This window comes from Ictidomys tridecemlineatus, unplaced genomic scaffold, assembly GCF_052094955.1.
Source record: "Ictidomys tridecemlineatus isolate mIctTri1 unplaced genomic scaffold, mIctTri1.hap1 Scaffold_70, whole genome shotgun sequence".
NCBI classification, from domain to species: Eukaryota; Metazoa; Chordata; class Mammalia; order Rodentia; family Sciuridae; genus Ictidomys; species Ictidomys tridecemlineatus.
In genome coordinates, this window is record NW_027524982.1 from 576,039 (window position 1) to 600,231 (window position 24,193).

Below are 24,193 nucleotides of genomic sequence, written 5' to 3' on the forward strand. Positions count from 1 at the left end.
TGCCTTTCTGTTTTCTCCTTATCCCCTCCTCAGATTATCTCTTTACATTGTCCACACACTGATGCAAGTCCTGTGTTGCTGCACTCTCTTATGATATACAGCTTGATTGATTTTCGTATTTGCTCAGTATGGATTTGCTGAATAAATTATGTTTCTTTCATCATATACTTGTTTGTCTTTTTTCAGTTGTCCCTTAATTTTGTGCCTTTTAATTTTTGCTTCTCTTATACCTCAAGTTTTCAAATGGCTTAACTGTGTCTACTTGAGGCACTTATTATTATTGAAAATAGTTGTCTAATAAATTAAGGATGAAGTGTGCTGCATGAATGGGCCATTAATTAAAGCTATAGAATTGCCTTTAAAGATTTTTTAAAAATATAATAGGCAAACTTTCTAAAAGAATTTGTGGGAAATTCTGCCAGAGGTTTATTAAGGGACCCATTGTGAGGTCTCTTTATTTCTTTTGTTTCTGTGACTTGAGGTTGTAGAAGTATGAAAAGATTGTAGGTAATTATTCAGAGAGGCTTATTATAGATCCCCTGAAAGCTGAAATTATGCATTAACGAATGTTCGGGGACTTTCTTATTTTGTATGTGTCAAATATTTTATTAAAAATATTAGATTGCTGCCATGACTGTAAGGATCACATATTTTATTCTGATTAATGACTTGACAGAGATTATTGGGTAGTAATGAGTTCTTTATATGGAAGGGGAAGAATGAATATAACAAAGAATACAAGGACATATAAACTCATATTCCCCTTTACCCTTCTCTTTTTTATTAGTTAATAGATGTATTTTACATGCGAATTATGTGCCAAGCACAGAGGTAGAACCTAGGGAAACAAGGGTAAGCAAAATTATATAGTCTGTCCTTATCCTGAAGAAGTTTAGCACATAGTAGGGAAGAGAGACATCATACATAGCACACAATTTTCTATCCATAAACAAATAAAAAGAATGGAATATTGTACTTTCATAATACAAAATGGGGAAAAACTGACCTGGTCTAAAGAGAGAACCAGAAAACTTTCTTAGTGAAGAATTATTTAGCTGAGAACTATAGGTTGAGTAAGAGTTCATGAGACAAAGAATTGAGCATGAGATGGGCTCCAGGCAAAGGCAGCAGCATGTACAGAGGTCAGGTGGTGAGGGTGAGTGGTGCTTTGAGGGAAGGACCAGGAAGACCAGTGTGACCCAAAAGAGGCAAGGAGGAGACATTAGTGTGGGGTGTAACCAAAGATTAAACAGATAAATCATATGGGGACTTGAAAGAGTTATGTCTTTCTTCTAGAAGTATTGGGGTACTTTTTATGAGAAGGTGATGAAGAAATATAGGGAGACAAGTTAGAGAGGGATGGGGAGGGAGGGAGGGAGGGAGGGAGGGAGGGAGGGAGGGAGAGAGAGAGAGAGACTGTGTGTTTGTTTTAAAGGGGAGCTTTTTGCTGTCATGGTAGAAAAACTTAGAGGCTACTAAGAAAAAGTATTTGAAGACACTCTGGAGACACATACTTTAGGCTAGCTTGGAAAGTGGTAGGTGATGCAGGTGGAAAATAGGTTGGTGATGCAGGTGGAAAATAAGTTGGTGATGCAGGTGGAGTAGATTGATTCAGATATCTCATGAGTTAAATCCGGAAGAGTTGATGGTCAGCAAGATGTTTGGGGTAGGTGAGAGAGAGGTTGTCAATAGCCTTCATTTCTGCAGGTAATGGAAACATGATACAACAACTATCATGGAGGTGACATGTGGGAGGACTGTGCCTTTCTGGGACAAACATAATAAATTTGGTTGGGATATGTTGAGTTTGAGATGCCTTTGAGTAAATATTAGTGGTTGGAGTTTAGAAGAGAATCCTTAGTCACAAATAAACAGTGGAAGTCACTAAGTACAGAGGATCATTTTAGTATAGGCTGAGATAGAATGGTTTAGAAAGAGACTATGTAGTTTGAGAAAAAGAACTCAAACTGAACCTTGTTGAACTCGACTTTTTTAAAGGGCTGGTAAGGGATTCAGAACATAAGGAAATCTATAGCCTTTAAAGACTGAATGTTTATTATGTTCCAGGGCCTAGTTAGCAGCCCCCCCCCTTTTAAATCTCACTTAAACCTCAAAGCTCTGTATACTGCTTGGAAGGCTCCTTAACCCTCCTTTCCTAGTCCCCCAACTGTTAGCTTCATCAAAACTGTGACCTCTGGACATCATCCTTTTTGGAAATCATCTGGAATAGATGGTTGCTCTCTTCATCTCTGTTTAGTCTTCATGAAAAGTCCAGGGCACATGGAGGTGAAGAGACTTTCATCCTCATTTGGTCTGTACATCCTGTAGATCACACAAACCCTGATGTTTAGGCCAGATGCCCTGTCTCACCTCCCTCAACTCCCCACATGCTCCCATAAGGCCCTGTGGAACAGATAGACTGTTATCTCAGACCTTCCTCAAAATCTTCCCTTCTCCTTATGCGGGAACTCAGTTCTCTCCTGATGTTGCTGCTTCCTCTGTAGCTCTTCCTGGCCACACTGTCTCTTACTGTCTTCATTCTTAAAGTCTCACATCTGTAAATGTTAAGAATACTTACTTTCTACCATTCAGTACTCAAACTTCTTTTTATCTACACTTCTTAAACTGTCTTATCTGGTTGCCTTTCTTTGAGATAACTTCTACTTTTTTTTATTGTTTTGCTAAATGGAAGAAGAGTATGAGTACTAGTTACACTTCCATGTCCCAGAGTAGAGATGTAAGATTTTTTGTTATCAATCCTCTGACCCAATTTCCTGCTTTTGAAATGTTATAAATGTTTACTTTCTGAGGAAATACTCATTATATGTATATATAGATGGTCCTTGACTTAAAATGGCTGTGCTTAGGATTTTCCGTTTTTGACTTGATGATGGTGTGAAAGTGATATATATTCAGTCAAATCCATACTGTATATTTTGAAATTTGACCTTTTCCAAGGCTAGTGATATGCAGCATGATTGCAATGCTGGGCAGGAGCAAGGAGTGCAGCTTCCAGTTGGCCCCATAATCACGGTGCAAACAGCAGAGATTGCATTCTGTGTGGTGTACTGTAGTCAACTAGTTATATGAGACATTCAATATTCAATTATAAAATAGACTCTGTGTTAGAGGATTTTGCCCAACTGGAGGCTTTTTCTGAGCACATTTAAAGCAGGTTAATCTAAGCTGTGATGTTCAGTGGGTTAACAGTATTGAGTGCATTTTGACTGATGCTATTCTCTACTTATTATGGATTTATCAGGACATAATTTCATTACAAGTTGAAGAGTATCTGTAAGTAGATTTGAGCACCCATATTTTTAATGTGAACATCACATTATCAACTTGTTTCCTATTTATACCAATCCAATTGAGAAGTGAATAGGGAATATCTATGAAGGTGGAGAACCAAAATCAGTGGTGCTCGGATCACTCTAGTTTTGTTCTTGGTTGAGACTGTCAGCTAAATTTGAGGGCTTTCAGATCCATTTGAGTTTTATTTTTTTCTGAATATCTCCAGTTTTATAAAGCTTTATGCAAAATATATGGATAGTTAAAGATTAATGTGTGTTAATAAGACTTTTCTTAGTCTTTTACACAACATTTACAAACTATAATAGTACTTAAATTAATTGCTGTAAACAAATATGGTCAGTAGTTCTTGATATGTAGGAGTAAGAATATGGGGTTTTCCACTATAACTTATGGGCTAACAGTTTAGAAGACCCTCATAATTTCTGGTCTCATGTGCTATTTTAACACTCAATCAGTTTTATTTGGGAGTTTATGTTCCATTGAGTTTCTCTAAGTGCTGGAATTTGGATGTTTCTATATGGACCCCCTACCCACCTTGGCCAGTATTAAGCCTCAAGATTGTTTAGTATTATATACAACATGTATGCCCTCTTCCTTCCCAATTTCTGTAGATACAAATGTGTGCCATTGCTTTGAATTTAATAAAAATACACTTTTCTTATTACATTTCAAAAAGAATTGGCAGAATATACTTTAGGAGTCATGAATTTGTTCATACACTTTGGCCTAATAACCTTGAATAATTTATCTATTGAAATAATAAAAATTCTGTCTTTATTAATATTGGAAATGAAATGTAAAACAACAGATAGCCAATGTAGGGAAATTATTAAATATATCTTGAAGATCAACCCTACATATTATTATCTATGCATTAAAATTATGAATTTATATACTACACAGCAACATATAAACATATAATCCTGTGTAAAACTATAAATATGGGATAAAATTCTTAATTTAGATTTTTTATACAATTTTTTACTATTTATAACTGTCAGATATAAATTAATATAGTGACTAGAGAGGAAAATATAAAAATTAAAACATTTACTGGTGTGATTATGGATATTTTTTACTTTAAAAAATTACTTATAGGGGCTGTGGTTGTGGCTCAATGGTAGAGCACTCGCCCAGCATGTATGAGGCACTGGGTTCCATCCTCACACCACAGAAAAATAAATAAATAAAGATATTGTTTTCAACTACAACTAAAAATATATATATATATTTTTTTTAAAAAGTACTTATAAATAGATATTGAGATAGATTTAAGAATACAAAACCCATGTGAGTGCTACCAGACAGTGTTTCCATTTCTCTTAAATGCATGTGGGTGCATTGTCCAGCTGGATTGATCATTCCACAGCACTCATAAATTATTATTTATATTTAGGTACTTTTAGAAATAGCATTATATTTACTTAATTTGAGATGTCCAAATGGAATTTGGGAAAAGTTTTGCTTTGGAAATGGGGGAGACAGTGTATGAAAGAGTTCACTTTTCATCCCAAGATGCCTTTTCTTTCTTTCTTGCAGTCCACATACTTGTACTTGGCCAAGAAGGGTCTGCTCTTTACTGCTGGAATTCAGAGCTGAATCAGTTCTCATTTGTTCTGGAAGCACGTTCTGCTCAGGATGCATATTCTGTTACAGTAAAGTCCCTTAATTCAAGCAAGAAATTAATTGCTGTTGTGGCAGCTGCCCACTCACACATGTATGAGCTGGCCTATATCTCCAGCTAGTCTGACTTTATTCTTAGGTAGGTCCAACACTTATGCAAGGTGTCTGTATGCTCACTAAAATTTCATATGGCATCAAATTTCTAAGTCTCAATGACTGAGGAATATATAAAATATAACAGCTATTTTTAAGCCAGAAATAGAAATGTTATTCATATCTCTAATATGAATTCTATGAAGTTCTTCAGTACTATATACATAATTTTAATTAAAAATTTATTTATGAAATGTGATTCTTCCAAAACTTTAATATTACTCAGTGTAATGTGTTTCATGAGTAATCTAGCATGTGTGTATTTTAAATTTGTTGTCGTTAACTTATTTTATGTACGCTTCTTATGCTAGTTCAGGTGAACTGATATTTGAACCTGGGGACAGAGAAGCTACAATATCAGTAAATATTCTTGATGATATAGTTCCAGAAGAAGAAGAATCCTTCAAAGTTCAGCTTAAAAATCCCAAAGGTGGAGCAGAGATTGGTAGCAATGGCTATGTGAAAATAACTATTCTGTCTAATGATGATGCCTATGGAGTTATTGGATTTGCTCAGGTAATGATACTAAGAATTTTATACTCATAAGTCAAAGTGATTTTGTTCATTCTCATTTATAAATTAGGACTTTTCTGCACTTGGTGAGTGAGTCATACTCCCTGCAGCTGTTCTCTTTTCCTTTGCCATGGCTTTATCCCCTGTTCTGCATTCTAAGGTGAATTCTGCTGGCATCTTGGAATTTTCTGTCTTACACAATGGGGCCTCTGGATCAACTTGTCCTATTTTTTTGTAGTTATTCTTTTTATTTCAATTTGAAATTAATTGTTCTTGGTCCAGGAGTTTGGCTCTGCTGTTAGCCTTTTTACCAAAGGGCAATGGTGAGACAGACTGTTTAATACACTATACACTGTGTTTTGTCATACATATCACATAAAATTTTATTATTGTGGGGAGGATGGAAGAGAGATATAAGTATATGTGCATTGCACACATGCAAATGTCTTGTCTTGAGGAAAACCAGCCATGCTAATCTTTTTAAATATATTCCACCACAGCCTTTATCAGCTTTTGCCAGTGAGCAAAAGAACAGCCATTCATGTTGCATCATGTATTATATTTGCTAGGTGTATTCTGACTTTTGAACTAGAGTTATATGTACAGCTATTATCTCTCTTCCTCTGAAATCTTCTACATATAAGGAAAACTTAATTTATATTAGCTTAAATGTTAAGAGCATGTCCACAGAGAAAGAAGTTGGAGATTGTACTGTGTCAATAGAGGTCCTTTCCCTTTCTCTACTTTGTTAGTTCAAAATGGATCCTTCATTGGTTGTTTGAAAACTGATATTATTATTTGGGCTACTGCTTTTTATTCATGTCCAGTTAGGGACAGAAAGATACTTTATATCCCATTTTGATTAAAGAAGAAATTTCCCAAAGCCTCTCAAAAACTTCTTATCTCTCATTGACCAGAACTGGGCAACAAACCTGATCAGTTGGTTTTTCATTTATTCCATAAATGCAGCAGATATTTAATAAACACTATGTTCTGGATATTCTGCCAGATGTTAAAGATGTCAGAGAATGAAACAATAAAAATCTCTACCTTCATTATCCTAGAGGGGATCAAGGAGACACTGACAATAGGCAAAGATACAATAAAACATGTACTATATCTGACGGTGCTAGTGCTGTTGAGAAGCATCTGGCAGAGAAGGCATATGGAGCATGAAAGAAGGGGTATGTGATGTAGATAGGAAATATAAAATAGAATGGTCAGGAAGGGCTGTATGGAGTTACAGAAGGGCATAGGCCTGGAGGGGTTGAAAATTGAATTATATTGACATCTGGGGTAGTAACAGTTCAGACAGGGACCCATTACCAAGAGGAGAGGCCTGCAGTGCCCTCTTGTCCTTATAGAGCAACAAGGAAGTCACTGGCTACAGTCAGTGTAGGAGGGGGAGATAGGTACAGGAGGCTAGTCAGGGGCCTGTGATCCCAAGACCATGCATAGTTTTGATGATTCACTGGGAGCACTCATATACTTAATGTTGAATCATACTCATAGCTATGATTCATGAAAGCAAAGGATACAAACTCAAAATTCTCCATGGGGAAATGCTCATTGGTGAAGTCAGAGGAAACCAGGTGTAAACTGCCAAGAATCCCCTCCCAGCAGAGTCTCACAGGACATACTCATTTCCATAGCATCCAGTTGTTAAAACATGTGGAATTTTGGCAACCAGAGGCTCACTAGAGACTCAGTGCCCAAGGTTTTAATTGGCAGTTGGTCATGTGGTTACCATCTGCCTGGCACATACCAAAATTCTACACTTCCAGAAGGAAAACAGATGTTAGTTAATCACATTATTTGTACAAATAGCTTGGGTACAGGGAGCAACTTGAGAGCTCTGGGAATAGAGAAGGGTGTGGTGGTGCATATCTTATCATTCTCTCAGGAGATTAAGGCAGGAATATCAAAAGACAAAGATTCTCCTGGATATCCTCTCTAGAAATAAAAAAACACAAGGGTTTGGGGCATAGATCAGTGGTAAAGTATCCTCGAGTTCATCCTCCAGTACCAAAAACAGAAGTTCTGAGAATGGTGGGAACCCTCTTGAAATTCATATTCCCAAACACTAGCTGAGGACCAGCCTGTGAGCTGGCCTTTTTAGGGACAACAATCAGGACTGCTATGTCAATATTTTTGTACACAAGTCCCTTATTTAGTATCGTACTGAGTTTGCCCTCTTAGAAGCCTTTGGAGGGATTAGGGTAGAAGAAATGTGTGACCTGATTCATTGTAAAAAGAATGCTTTGACTATAATATTGAATACATACTGTGAGTGGGAAGGACACTCCCACAGGAGTGTGGAGACTATTGCAGTAATTCAGGAGACTATTGCAGTAATTCAGCAAATAAGCAGAGCTATGGGAAGCATGAATTTACCCTTCCCCAAGATATGAACAACTGTGAGAAGAGCAAGATTGGGGGATGTAAGATGACAAGCTTAGGACATTCTAATGTCCTCAGTCAGTTGTTTGCAAGGGTGCTTCAATGATCATGTCATTGCATGTGGAGGGGTACAGAACATTTCCACAGCCTTTGCAGGACAACAGACAAGTATGTAGAGCAGAGCTGCATTACTGGGACAAGAACCCTCATGTTCTGCAGCGTGTGTCCATCTTCTTACCTTGAAGCTATTCTGCAGATAGAGAGCACAGACTATCCTCAATTGTATGGGCACGGTAGATTCCACTTTAGGAACCTTGTTTAAAAATTGTCTAGAGACACTAAATCAATGTGGTGTCACCATGCCAGGGTAAGTACCCTGGATTCCTTTAGTCCTTTCAGAATTTCTCAACACAGTTCTTTTTTGTCTGGACAGTCTCCTTTCAAGATGAGGTGTAGTAGATGACAAGAACATCTTGAATATTTCTGGCTGCATGAAGTCCTCATTTAACTAACCTTCCTTTATGGAAAATATAGAGCCAGAGAGGATGTTTTTTCTTTTAAAAAGGCATTGTCTTTTCTGAATAAATTATATGCATATTTTAAAATCAAGGCATTTTCTTTAGGAATGTTTGCCTTGAGCAAGATTTTATTACTCTTTAACATCTGTAACAATTTGTTAAAATACTGTATGAAGTATCACTGTAGGATAGGATCTTTACTGAAATTAGCATTCTAAATAGAAGCTTTCATAAGCTTTAAGAAATTAATGGGGGAGTCTCTTTTCAGATTATCATAGTAAAAAGACATGAAAAATCTTACTGGAAAGAAAAAATCTTTAAAACTCCATATTTTTTTCTTATTACCCTTGAGAAGCCAAGGATATATTGTAAGAAGGGATTATCTAAAATATTCATTTGAAGGAAATTTCATTAAATGGCTGGCAAGAGATCTTCTGTTGTGTGTTCAGTGAAGAATATTAAGTCACAGAGGTACAAATTAATTTGGAAAAATGGTAAGAGGCTAGGAAGCATAGGTGAGAAGAAAGAAATTCTAATATAAAGCAAAGGAAGATTTCTGGCTGGTAAAATAGTTGTAAGGTTTGTGAGGTAGAAATGAAACACCATGAACAGAAATAGGTAAGAGGATGTGAATTTAAGTATAAAGTTACATTTGCAAATGATTGGAAGGAGCACCTTCATTCTTATGATGTGCTGCACTGGGGTGGGAGCTGGAGACCTTGTAGGTCCAACAGATTTTACTATTAGGAAGAACAGACCTAGAGGGATTGCCAGACCTTACTCTGAGGGAAAGGCTTCTTACTCACCTGACTCCATGTCCTTTCCATTCTACAAAATTTTTACATGTTATAAGTACTATTTTATAAAAGAACATGCTTTCTGATTATCAATTTAATAATATGTTCACTCAACAAAATTTGAAAAAATATAGAACAAAAATAAAAATAATCCTATAAAATTAAATCTTTATTGTCTAGTAGTTTATTTACTTAATCCTGTATGTTTACAAATAAAATCATAGTCATTCTTACTTTACTATTTTTAACTGTTATTTTAATTTACTGTTTCACATTGCTTATTACCATGAAATCTACAAAAGCATAATAACATGAAATAAAGAAAAGACTATATTTAGGTGATTTCAAGTCAATCCTTGTGACTTTTGGCGTATTTTTCAGAATTCATTATTTAAGCAAATAGAAGAAATGGAGCAAGATAGCCTCGTAACCTTGAATGTTGAGCACTTAAAAGGCACATATGGCCATATAACTGTAGTATGGGAAGCTGATGGAAGTATTGATGATATATTTCCTACCTCGGGAGTGGTATGTAATGTTCAAAAATTGTAGAAGACACATACAAATTATGATTACTGTTGATATATGAGACCAGATCCTGCCTCAGTGATGAAATGTCAACACTGAATTCTTACAAATTACCACAGAGAGAAATACAATTTGAAGTTCATTTTGTTGCTATGGTTATTGTTCCTTTTTTCTACAAAACTTAAAATATCTGTAAATAGTTATCCCTCTTGAGGTTCAATATATCAAATTTTTAGTATTACATTGTCAGAAAGATAAAGCCACCCAAACTGTGGATGGAAACATGTTATTAATGTTTAGATAAAATGGGAGGGCTGGTAAGTATGAATAAGCCTGGGTAAAATAATCAACCTTCTGGAAAAGATATATCAACGTTGTATAGTGATAGAGGTTGGGAACCATGGGCAGAAGGTTTCTTTGAGTTGCATTCATAAGAAAAAGAGGAAGAGAAGAAAGTGGAGGGGGAGAAGTTGATCTATGGGCAGTTATAATTGAAGTTGATCCTGTGGGAGAGTTCTGCAGTCAAGCTGATCCTTTGGAGTCATTCCAATTTTAGGGCTGAACCATTGTCTTCCCCATTTTTGTAGTTCTTTACTTCATGCCACCTTCTAGTGGGCATAATCTTGCTGCATGTAAGAACCATTCCCAATGAGGAGCACAGAAGCTGTTGTTCCCCGCAGCTGTGGGGTTGTATGTCCCTAGAAGAGATGTGGGTAGAGGATCACATTAGCATTAACTGGAGGACAGTATAAATTAGGACCTCAGGTGCAAAAGTGGAATCAGGATGGCCCCAGAAGTAGATGACTCACAAAAACAAGTTTCAGGAAGCCTCTTGTCTGATGTACAAGATGGGTTGTCTCCTTAGCTTGCCTTGGGTTTTATAGATTAGTCAAGTTTTTTGTTTTGTTTTGCCCAAATGCTTCTCTGAAGAATTATTTTTAAAAAACTTTTATGGCAATATTCCCCAAAAGGAAAATTGATTATTATAGTCCACATTTCTAGTTTCATTTATTTTGAAAGGTGAGTGGAATTTCAGTGTATTAAGAATGTTATAGCAGGGCTAGGGTTGTGGCTCAGTGGTAGAGCACTTGCCTAGCAAGTGTGAGGCATTGGGTTTGATCCTCAGCACCACATAAAAATAAATAAAATAAAGATACTGTGTCCATCTACAATTAAAAAATATTATAAAAAAAATCTTTAAAAAAGGAATGTTACAGCAAATTCCATTGAATTTCATATTTAATTTATGCAAGCTACCAAGACTCTAAGTCATATTTCTGAATTACATATCTCCAATTAAGATTTCATATAAAAGCATGATTAAAATTATTTGTAATTTAGTGCATAGTATTACCCAAAATGTATGCTATATTATTGAAAGAATTATTTTACTCAGGAATAAGAACTTTTTTTCTGTAAGGGATAGATAGTAAATATTTTAGGCTTTCTTAGCCATCTGTTCTCACTCACAACTAGTTTGCCTTTATTGCACAGTTGTGCTAGATGATATAAAGTAGATAATGTAGGCAGTCATAGACAGCATGCAATTGAATAAGCTTGGCTGTGTTTCAATAAAACTTCATTTATGAAAAATGGATTTGGCCAGTAGGCAGTAGTTTTCTCACTCCTGATTTTATTAATAAAGTTCTTGGGTTTATATCTTCCAGTGCCTTCCCTGAGTGGCAAGGTGCACGTCAACAGGGGTAGATGCATAGGCTTGTAATACCAATTTGAATAATTGTGGTTTGTAGCCATATTGTTGGAGAGTGGGTATGAAGTGGGCATAATGGGAAATAGCATTCAAGAAGCTGACAGAATTCTGGTCAACAGGGACTTCAGATGCCTTTTAGCAAATTAGGATCTGTCTCCTTAGACAATGGAGACAGAGAAGGAGAGAAATGCTATGATTTGTATTCTCTCTCTCTCTCTCTCTCTCTCTCTCTCTCTCTCTCTCTCTCTCTCTCTCTCTCTCCCCCCCCCTCTCTCTCCTTCTCTCCCTCTCTCCCCCCTCTCTCCCTCTCTCCCTCTCTCCCTCTCCCTCTCCCTCCCTCCCTTTCTCTCTCTCTCTCTTTCCTTAGGTTGATTCATTGTTAAATGTTGCTTCTATCTGGAGTAGCAATCCTGACAAAAATTCTATAGAGAAAAATGTTTAAGCTGGCATGGCGCCTTCTTTTATTTTTATAGAACTTTACATGTGTTATCTAGCAGATTTTCAGAAAGACTTTGTACACTAAATTAGAAAGAAATATAGGCTCCAGGATATGACAACTTGACTATATGATTTATTAGCTTAGGTTTAGAAATGGTTTACTTTTTCTTTTTCCTAACATTCTTATTTTTAATGTAAAAGTTATTTATTTGTATAATAACATATTGTTGCTAAACTCTTTGTTAAATTATATCATAATTGAAAGAAAATCAAACTTTTTAATATCCTTACTGCAGAGTGATAATGACAGGATAAATAAAATCTTTCTCTAAAATTTTAGATTTCATTTACTGAAGGCCAGGCACTGTCTACAATTACTCTAACTGTTCTTGCTGATGATATACCAGAGTTATCAGAGGTTGTGATCATAACACTAACCCAAATTGCCACAGAAGGGGTTGAGGACCCATCAAAAGATGCTACTATTGATCAGAAAAGAAACAAGTCCGTAATAACTACTCTGCCCAGTGACTCTCCCTATGGCTTCGTGGGCTGGCATGCCAAGTCTCTCTTCACCAGAGTAGCAGAGCCTAAAGGTAAATTCAGTTACATATTTTTCAGGCTTTAGTAAAAAATGAATTTACTTTTGATGCTTACAAAAATGCAAATTTCTATTTTTATATGACTTTTCCAATTTGACAAGTCATAGCCATTTTTGTTCTTCAAATTTTATGATCATGTGACTACTTAGCAATAAGGTTTTTAAAAATACCTTCAATTTTTAAAGATATACTATCATAGTAAAAATGTTAACAGTTTAGTGAAGTCATTGCAGTAGAGGTAACTGTTTTATATTTGAGTTTCTCTTCATTGTTTGTTTTCCTCACTCACATTTTCTCTCTACATTTTTAGTACTTGTATGGTGCACTGACAACATAGTGATAAGCACATTGTATCAATGTATAAATTGCTTAATCCAAAAAATTAATGAGAAAAAATTTTATACTGTGAGGTGTACATTGGTCAGTCCTTGTTATTTTTCTTTTAAGTGCTGAAATCTTCATCTAAATAACTATTTGTATTGTTGGATAAATATAATTTTATGGATGAAGGTCATTTGATGTATTTTTAAAAAGGGTTAAACATAATATGTATTTAGAATACACTGTGAGATGATTCTAACATTTTCAGATAACAGTGTGGATATCCAACTTTCAAATATCTTTCATTGGAAGAGTTGATGGGGAAAGAAAATGACATGTAGTATTTCCTGGGTCTTTATATTTCCATGTGTTCAGAACTGAAACAATAGACTTATGATAAAATAAGCCATTTATTTTTTTTATTTAACACACATTTTTGAAATACCTAGCAATTGCCAGGAATCTCACTGTGGAATTTGGAAAGAAAGACACAGCATTATTCATTAGAAATTCATAGACCTGCAGGTGAATATTGACAGGCATTTTTACTGCATTTTATATGACAAATTAATTTTTTAAAAATCTAAGAAATGAAATAAAGTGTAGGTGTTGTGAAATAATTTGAACCTTGAGATAGACACCTTAGTATATGAACTTCAGTATATGCTCAGAATGAGCATTCCATAGAAACATTGCCTTTACTCTTGAACATCCCATGGATCACTCTTATTCTAATGATTAGTCATTAAATGATGTCTTTATGTATCTCACTATTTATTTTCAAGAATCTTTTAAACATATAACCTCTGTTCAACTTTACATATGCACTTCCCTAAGACTTTCAGCAATTTCAATATGACACGTACAACACAGGAAGCTACGTGTGGAATCAGAGCTGAGGGATTAGACAGAATGCTAGGAATGGATGGTGATTTTCAGCACAACTTTGGGGACAATGGACAGAATACTCCTTGGGAGTATGTACTGTATTTGTTTTACTTGTTTGCTTACCTGTTTAAAAGGATAGTGCAGAACATTCCACTGTGAGTACTTGAAACAACATTGACAGCAAACAGAAAAGCATACTGACTAGAGGCATGTTTGTCTCATAGAGAACATCACCAATCTGCAGTTGTACATTGTTCGAGATAAAGGGTTCTTTGGGGACATTGCCATTCACTTGAAGGCGAAACCCAATTTCTCGCTACACACAAATAATCAAGCTATTGAAAATGAAGATTATGTACTGCAAGAAACAACAATAATAATGAAAGAAAACATAAAAGAAACTCATGTGAATGTTGCCATTTTGCCAGTAAGTATGGATGGCAATAAATATACTAGAAAAGAAAAGAAAATGCTTTTCAATGTAAAATTGTGATGTTCTTACAGGTAAAAATCATTTTTTTTTTTTTTTTTTAGAGAGAGTGAGAGAGGGGGGAGAGAGACAGAGAGAGAGAATTTTTAATATTTATTTTTTAGTTCTCGGCAGACACAACATCTTTGTTGGTATGTGGTGCTGAGGATCGAACCCGGGCCGCACGCATGCCAGGCGAGCGCGCTACCACTTGAGCCACATCCCCAGCCCTAAAAATCATTTTTAATGATCCTTTTAATATAGAAAATGTGAGTAATATTTCCACCTAAATAAATATTTAATATGAATAAATAAATATTTTATAACTAGCTTACAAAAATGACAAATTTGAGTGAACTTTAAAACATTGTATTTGGATTAATTATTTACCTGACTGTCTGTACTATTATGTTGATTGTTTAGTTGCTTTAAACTAATATCTGAAAAAATGGAACAATTTAGTTAATTTTATTGTTGGCTTGATAGGGGAGTAATTTCATTTCAGGGTACAATTACTTGAATCCAGATTAATATTCAGATGGCTTAGGTCTACTTTTTGCTCTGTATATCTATATTTACATATTGAAAGAGAGAAAAAGAGAGAGAGAGAGAGAGAGAGAATGCGGAAAAATCTATAATGATGTACACAAAAAAACTGAAAGTGGCAATAGTTGTATTAATGTTATAATTATTGGGGCTGGAAATATAGCTCAGTGGCAGGACACTTGCCTAACATGTGGCAGGTTTGAGTCCCAACACTATGCACTTAAATCAGCTAAGGTATTAATAAATAGTACATTGTAATATTAATAGCACTATATGTTGATTATTATAAATGTCTATATTATTAGTAAATGTCATTAGTTTTCCTACTAGTAGTGACTTCTGAAGAGGACTGTCTGGGAAAGATACAGGAATAGTGTAGGAAGGTGGTTTCTTTTCCCTTTCTACATGTTTTCTTTTTATGTTTTGAAATTTTATTCCATGTTCAAAAAAATAAAAACCTTTAAGAATGAATTAAATATAGTATTACATCTAGATTTACAAGTCTAAAACTTTCATTTTTAAAGGAAAAGTAAAATTTACTAAACTTCTCTTGGAATATTATATATTAAAGGCATATTCAATACATGTTAAAATTGAGGGATAGGTCAGGCATGGTGGTGCACACCAGTAATATTAGTAGCTTGGAAAGCCGAGGCAGGTAGATTGCAAATTCAAAGGCAGCCTCAACAATTTAGTGAGGCCCTAGGCAACTTAGTGAGACCCTGTCTCAAAATTAAAAATTTTAAAAAAAGGACTGGGGATGTGACTCAAAGGTTAAATGTCCCTGGGTTCATTCCCTGGTACCTCAACAATAAAATTTGTGGAATAGGTTTTGAAAACTTATTTATTTGCTAATGAGAATGAGCATTTCATAGCAACATTGCCTTTAACCTTGAACATCCCATGGATCCTGAAGTTGTCAGTGAGAATGTATACAGTTGAATATGAGTCTTTTTGTGTGTGATAGAGCTGCCCATTCATGTAGATGAACTAATTTGTTCCATACTGAAAAATATCAAGTTTACAATGCAAATTAAATATTTTTCTTTCAAAATTAGCTGGGAGTGATGGTTTATTCTTTTTGTAATTGTGTTTTTAAATAAATGACAGCAGAATGCATTACAATTCTTATTACATATATACAGCATAATTTTTCATATATCTGATTGTATATAAATTATGTTGACACCAATTCGTGTACTTTGGGTGATGATGTCTATCATATTCTACCATCCTTGTTAATTCTTGTAGTTCCAGCTACAAGGGAGATTGAGGCAGGAAAATTTCTTGGGCCCAGGAGCTCAAGACTAGTATGCTCTACATAGTGAGACCTCACCTCACAAACACAACCAAAAACAGAAAAGCACTTTTTCTTTTACCCCACCTCCCAGGATGATGCTCCTGAGTTGGAAGAAGGATTTATCATCATCATCACTGAGGTAAACCTGGTGAACTCTGACTTCTCTGCAGAGCAGCCAAGTGTACAGAGACCAGGAATGGAAACAGCTGAGATAACGACTGAGGAAAATGATGATCCCAGAGGAATTTTTATATTTCATTTTACTAGGGTGAGTTGAATTTCATATATTTATAATAATGTAGAAGCTCATCCCTGATGATTTGTTCAGTGTTTTTGTATTTTCTGCAAAACAATTGGCTTTGCTTGTAGGTATTTTAAAATAGATGAACAGCCAAATTTGTCTTTCAAATTAATTCTTAGTTCTCTTTGACCAGCTCAAAGGATTCATCAAGTTTATTTTTTGTGAAATTTCAGAGTAAAAGTTCTAAAAACCTGTCATGCCTATTTCCGTTCTATTAACTTATAATTTGAAGAGTGAAGTATGAGATATAAGTGGAAGCAAAAAAGTTACAAGATGATGATTTAGGATAGTTGCTCATTTTGTCTTACTTTTCAACATGTGTTCTTTATTCGAGGATGTTGGTGGAGTTATTACTGCTCATGAGGTGCCTCCACCCTTGAACTTTCTTCAGGTTCCTGTAGTCCGGCTGGCTGGAAGTTTTGAGACAGTAAATGTTTATTGGAAAGCAATACCAGGCACTGCTGGCCTGGAAGACTTTAATCCATCTCAAGGGATTCTTGAATTTGCAGATGGGCAAGTAAGTTTGTCATGAACATGTTAGTATTTTTTGATTCTTCTTCAAGAATTTTATAGGTATCTACCAAATGAGCATGCATTAATGATTGCCAGTTGTATTATAACTCTGAATGTTTCTGTGTCAAGTCAAACACAGATATTATTAATAAATGTGGGCCTAGGAAGAGAAATTTAAGAAGCAAGAATTACACCCCTTTTTTTAATACTGGGGATTGAACTCAGGGGCATTTGGCCATTGTGCCATACCTCCAGCTCTATTTTGTATTTTTTTTTTAGAGACAGGGTCTCACTGACTTGCTTAGTGCCTCCCTAAGTTGCTGAGGCTGGCTTTGAACTCATGATCCTCCTGTCTCAGCCTCCTGAACCACTGGGATTATAGGCACTGTGCCTAGCTCACCCTTTTTTGAACTTCCCCACCTGATTCCATTAAAAAACCAAAAATTCTAAAACAGTATAATGATTGACTTAGAGGTGCCTGCAGTGTATAAAAACCTACGTGATGAACTTGACTGTATTTATGATCACAAATGCTTTTATTCTATTTCTTATTTTTAATAAAGGTTAAGGACAATTTTTTCACAATATCTTTTATTTTATTTTTATGTGGTGCTGAGGATTGAACCCATATCTCATGCATGCTAGGCAAGCACTGTACCACTGAGCCACAACCTCACCCCCTCTATTTATTTCTTAATGTTTATAAATGCATATTTTAATTTAGAATTTCCAATAAAATTTTTAAATATTAAATTAATGTCTCAAATTTACTTTATTTTACTAAAACCTGAAAAATAAATGACATTCTAGACTTAGGTCTACCAAGCTTAAAAATTACAAAATATTCCCAAAGTATTATAAATTTTCTAAATTGGGTGTTTTGTAATATATAAGAATGAGATATCTTTATAATATTTTCCATGAAAAGTGGAAAAGGCATATGCACAACCATGAAAATATTAGTAACTTCATATAGCAGAATTTATAGGTAGCTTTATTCTTGCCTTGACAAATCTGCATAGTATTCATAAACTTATTGGTTGCCCCTAGGGGCTCAGGAAATTCTGTTAAAAAATAAGCATGCAAATCTACATTTTTCTACACATAGAGACCTATTATAATTAATGTTTTTGAAATCATGAGTTTTTGTTTTCTATTATCAGATTTAGAAATTTGCATCATTTCCTATTAACATGGAGGAGGAAATGTTAAGTACATGAAATTTTTACATTAAAAGCAGAAACTAAAAATTGATTTTTCACCAAAGCAACCTTCCAACTTTAGTTACGTCATCAGTAGTAATTCTGAGCACATAGTTGAAGTCTCATCATTTTCCAACATCCTTAGTATCATCCTGATCCTTGAAGTCCACATCAATATGGAAGACAGTCTGTATCCTGCAGTACCAATTTGAGGTGCACACATTTTAATGCGCTTCCATTTTACCATTTGATTTTGTTCAAGCTTTCGTTTATCTGAGTGTGACATCCAGATTTCTTGCTTCTCCTTGTTGTTAAATTAAAGGTTTTAGGTAGAAAACTTCATTTTCTGGTAAAGATCTATATCAAAGTATTGGAATTTACCTGTGTCATACAAAAAGAGACTTTAAATATTGAATATATACCTAGTATAGGTTTATGACCACTAGGGAAATCACAAGGTGAACCAAGTTTATTTATAAGTTTATAAAACTTTTAACATAAACTCAGAGAAATGAACTAAATCCTGATTTTTAAAAAATCTTTAAAAAAACCCCAAAATCAAATTTGGCCTTTCTTCCTGCTTTTCTTTTCCCCTACATTAAATATATATATATATATATATATATATATATATATATATATATATATATTTGAAATCAATAGCATTTATATGAATTGCAGAAGTCAATGATAATTTTTATTCTTTCATTTGCTTTCATATAATAAAACAAAGCACACTAGGTTTTATGTTTGTACAATAGTTGTTAGAGCATTCATAGCACTTATAATATTTTTTCAAGATTAAAAAGTTCTTGTTTCTTTCTATCTGTAAAAATACTATATTTTATTACATTTATAATGTTTTATCTCAAAAATAGCAGACTGTAAATTTCTGACTTTCAACTACTATAAATATCATGATTTTAAAAGTATTACAAATCTAACAGGCAAAATTATTACTTCTTTCTTTTGTGTCATGTTTCTAAGTTTCTATTGAAATATATATAATGAAAAATTATTGCAATATTTCCTTCCCCTCCTCTCCCTCTCTTCCTTCCTATCTCTATTTTTCTCTTCCTCTCTCCTTTTTTTCCTTTCTTTTGTAGGTTACTGCAATGATACAAATCACCATAATTGATGATGCTGAGGTTGAACTCAAGGAGTTGTTCAATATTTCCTTAATCCATGTGGCTGGAGGTGGCAGACTGGGGGATGATGTTGTGGTAACTGTAATTATTCCACAGAATGATTCTCCACTTGGAGTATTTGGATTTGAAAAACAGACTGTAAGTTAAATATATCAGGGGAGTGTGAAATTCTCATATAGTTTTAAGTAGAAAAGTGTCTGTTACTTTTGTTTTGAAATTCTTCATTACTCTTCCTTTACAAATCTCTCTTCAATTATCTTTTGAGTTTGCTGTTAATTTAGGGGCCAATCCTCCAACATATACATACAGCTTCATATAATGTGAGCTCCTAACACCGGACAATTACAGAGGGAATGCGATTTCCTATTTATTGAGTATACTAGAACAAGAAGTACTTTTTGTCCATACCTTTTATTTTCTGTCTATTCTACAGATCACCATCCTGGCCACATAACAGGACTGTCATGGCCTGAATGTGGCATCCCAGGATGGGTTTAGTTGATGAGGGAATTTTCCCTCAGTTCTGGTATGCTGTCATGTTTTTCCCTTTCACTTCTCACTTCTCACTTGGCTGTTTTCTTCCAAGACCTGAAAGAGGGAGTTCACTTATTATTGGTTCATCTTCTGAGGGAGGGAAAAAAAGATTCTTATGATTGGTTAATCATAAGAATTAAATATTTGTGTGGCATAGCTTGGCAACTAATATTAAAGTATCACCACATCTGAAAGTACTATGACTCTATCATAATTATTATTATTACATGATCTCTGGGCCATAATTATTATGATTTTATCTTTTAAAGGAAATTCCCAGATGAAATATTCATAAAGATCCTTAGCAACTTTCCTGATTACATATGTCATCACTCCCTTTATTTAATCATTTATATTTGATCATTGTGGATAATTTTCAGTGATTAAACTGCTTGACTGCCCCTTGTCTTTACTGTCCTGTGCATGAAAGGCTAGACCTACAACTTACCTCTCAGAGCTGGGCTTTTCATACACTCCAGAATAAAAATAGAGCTTAATAATTACCTAATGATTTGGTCAATGAAATTTCAATTTCATTAGGAAATAGGAACTATAAAAGGAACAGAGCACAGTTTTGCTGTGGCTCCATGAAACTCTCTTTCTTCCTTGGCAAAAAACTGCACAAGTGTTTCCAAGGAGTGATGGGTTGGCAAAAGAATAGCTGTGATTATCTCTCAGACAGCATTAAAGTCTGAAAAAAATAAAACAAATTTAAAGAGGAGAGTAAAATTTTCCATAATATTAGTATCCTAAGAGAGACAGCATTAATATTTTGTGTATTTTCAACCACGTGGAATTCTTTGCATATTTTAATATGTATGAATAAGTAACTTAATTTTTTAATAAAATTCCTCTATTAGCTTATGAGCTTAGGTTAAAATTTCAGGTTTAGTGTTGAAATCTTCAGGTGGTAAAACCTTAATGTTTTTGCTTTGGAGTTCATCACACTTTTGGAGTTGGATGTTGGATATTGCGTTTTTAAGTTTCTCTTCCCTATATGGAAAATAAAGCTATGCTACTATTCATAAGTAATTTTTGCTTATTCATTTTATCTTAACTGCTAACATAAACTTTTGTGCTCTAAACCTAATTGAATCATGCCTGGAAATAACATCTTATCGAAATAGCCTTAAATTTCCAATTTGTCTTGAGATTCACAAGTGAGATTCAGGTTATTAAGTCTGCAGTGTATAATTCCTCATAACTGTTATGTGGAGTAAATGAGTTCATGTACCTGGGATTTCTTTACACTAAGTCTCAGTTGCTATTTTTATTGTGTAGAATGAATAGCTTCTTGGCAGCTCTTTCCAGCTGCTTTCCTTATATCCCATCTTTTTTATTGAGAAAGTCCCCAATAACATGGAGTTTATCTTTTAACATGTATATAAACATACAACATTGCACACATAGTAAACATTCTGTTAGCATTAATTGTGCCACAGATTAGACTGAGAACTGAAGAATATTGAGGAAAGATTAGTATTAATGTGTCAAAGTTCATAAGCTGCTCATAGAATAATGCAGTATATATGCCAAGACACTAGGAATATCAGAGATCTACAGAAATCTACATATGAAACCCAAACTAATGTTATATCTGTGGAATCAAAACCATCACAGGTATACAATTGATTTATAATGGATTCCTTTCTTTTTTCTTTCTTAGTAAATATCAGTCTAAATATCAAACTACTTTCCAGGCCCCCTTTTTGCCAAATATGCATACACATCTGATTTCTGAGTTTCTGTGAATCTTAAAAAAAGCAAAGTGTATGAAGAACTGACAAATAATGGAAATTCAACACATATCAGTTAGCTCCAAATCTCTATTATTGGTTTGAATGCAAAGTCTCATGGAAAACCAACCAACCAACCTATATTTCATGTTTGTTAAGTTTGTATCTGCCTTAAAAATGGAAGCATTGTGTTATTTTGCATTTGCACTGAAGGTGGATATTGTAGGTTCAATTCAGACTTTATTTCACTGAGTTAACATATGTAATTCATTTGAATTACTTATTTTAATAAGGACTTGTTTAAAAAAATTCTGGCAAATGAATGTATTGAATCTCCTCTCTTTAAATCAAGTTAAATCTCTTTTAACTAAAAACCTCTTTTTACTAACGTAGGTAAACTGCAGATAATTGAGAGGACAGTTTGAAGTCTGTATTATGTGGGGAGCCTGAACACCTTTACAAAAAACCCTAAATCTTAGTTCCTTCCCATAATATTATTATTTATACAGGAGTCCTATGCCAGTATTCCTAGTTGGCTAATTGTTATGGATACCTTGTCTTTAACTGATAACTCAAGTATCAGACTCCTTCTTTCTCTCATTTAGGTCCTAGGAATCCTCTCTATTCACCTGACACATGGGAAAAGAGAGAATATGGAGGATTGTGTGGAAGTTTATGGCCAGAGTGTCAGCAGCATATGTTGCTCCTAGATATAATCTACTCACAAGAATTCAGTGGCTCTATCTAGTTGCAAGAGAAGATGGGAAATTCCATGTTGTTGAGTGTCTAAGAAGGACAGGAAGTGGGGTGAAATATTTTTCTCTGCCATGATTGTAACATTTCATGAATTGAATTCTAAATTCGAAAACTGCAGTCATCGTGAAAAGAAGATTCTGTTTTTTTCTTCTGTTATTCTTTTTATGTTACTGGATTTTCTTTCTTTCAGATAATGGTCAATGATTCCCTGTTTTCTGATGACAATTCATATGTGACATTGACATTTGTTCGGTCCCCAGGGGGAAAGGGTGCCGTCCGACTTCGGTGGACTGTAGACGAGAAAGCTAAGGATAATCTCAGCCCTTTAAGTGGGACACTTCATTTTGATGAGGTAATGGCAGCATGAGGACTCCTGTTATATTTCTCTAATTTGATATTTATAATTTGTAGTTTCTCTAATTTTGTCTAATTTCTCTTAGCATAATATTACTGTGAATTTATATGATAGTATTTAATACATCTGGAATATTTTGAAATTCCCTACACTGTGGGGAAAAAATATTCTTCTCTGAGGGCTGGGGTTGTGGCTCAGTGGTAGAGCACTCTCCTAGCATGCATGAGGCACTGGGTTCGATCCTCAACACTACATACAAATAAAATGAAGATATTGTTTAAAAAATTCTTCTCTGAGAGAGAAAGAGGGAGAAAACTCCCAATTCTGCTGTCAGATTGGTTAATTCACACTCTATTTCTATCCCACAGCCAACATCTTACAGTTCCTTCTCTGACTAAAGGCAAAGTTCTGAGTATGCAAAACTTTTATACTGAGAATAGGTTGATTGTGTCTCATATTAATACAATCTCGTAGATAGTCTCAGCTTTACAAATGCTTGAAATTTTTAACATCCCTGTACACTTTGAGAAAAAGATTGATATTATAGCTGCTCAGAAAACTGAATCAAGATACATAATTTAAGAATGGGAAGCCCATTACAATCTTTTCGTATGTATCTCAGCCCTCTACAACAACAAGTGAAGGTGAAAGGTTCTGTCTACTTTACTTTGATGAATGAACAGGATCTCTTTGACCATATGATTGGTTTCTACAACTAGTAGAACCAGAAACTAGGGGTCGTGCTTTTTTTTTTTCTTCAGAGCTTTCACAACCAAAGAAAGAAATACAGAATTTTCTTTTGGTATACTAATAGGCGAATAATAAATTAATTAGTGATGCCCTCTGACAGACTATTTGCTCCTTAAATATTACCATTTTTGATGTATTGGTTGCTCTAATGGCATTAAATTTCAGGTGTTGCTGATATAGCATCCCTTTGTTTCTCAGAATCTAATAAGCTGTGAGTCAGGAAACATCTAGGTTGCATACCTTAGCTATGATCTGAAAATTTCTCACCTAGCATACAAAGAATTTAAAATTTAGAAATGAGTCATGAATTTCTGTGAAGGTTTTCCTTGGTAATAAAGGGCATATTTTTCTAGTTACCAGGTTCCAAATGCTAGATGTACTTCTCAGGTGATTACAAAAGGTTTCTGGTTTTGAACATCTATACCAAATGGAAAATAATGTTATATTTTCCCCTATTGGGTAAAGCCATTCCTTTTCAGAGCACAGCCTCAAGAAGGATGGATTTATTCCTGGATTTGACCCTATTTGCTAATTGTCACCAGTCTTAAACAGGTTGAAGGCTGAGTTTCCTTTATGTACAATTGTATAGCAGCACCATTGTTCTTGCATATCTAGTTCTAAGGTATCCATATCTACAGGACAGGGGTTCTAATTTGGTTTTGACAACCCCTGCAGTCTTTTCCTGGTCCTGCTTATGGCTACTACTACACAGGTGGATCTCTAATTTCACAAATAATTCTCACAGCAATGCTCACTTTGACAATTGAGATACTAGT

At 34.6% G+C, this 24,193-nt stretch overlaps 1 protein-coding gene across 1 annotated transcript in view; it reads left to right on the top strand.

Moving 5' to 3' along the window:
* The window catches only part of LOC144374447 (adhesion G-protein coupled receptor V1-like), a 105,248-nt gene that overhangs the window by 21,931 nt on the left and 59,124 nt on the right, over positions 1–24,193 (top strand). The window contains 9 exon segments of the mRNA XM_078037282.1: positions 4,855–5,077; positions 5,403–5,607; positions 9,701–9,847; positions 12,337–12,592; positions 14,032–14,234; positions 16,214–16,390; positions 16,758–16,940; positions 19,245–19,424; positions 22,503–22,664. Of these exon segments, the coding sequence (XP_077893408.1) occupies positions 4,855–5,077; positions 5,403–5,607; positions 9,701–9,847; positions 12,337–12,592; positions 14,032–14,234; positions 16,214–16,390; positions 16,758–16,940; positions 19,245–19,424; positions 22,503–22,664 (1,736 nt within the window).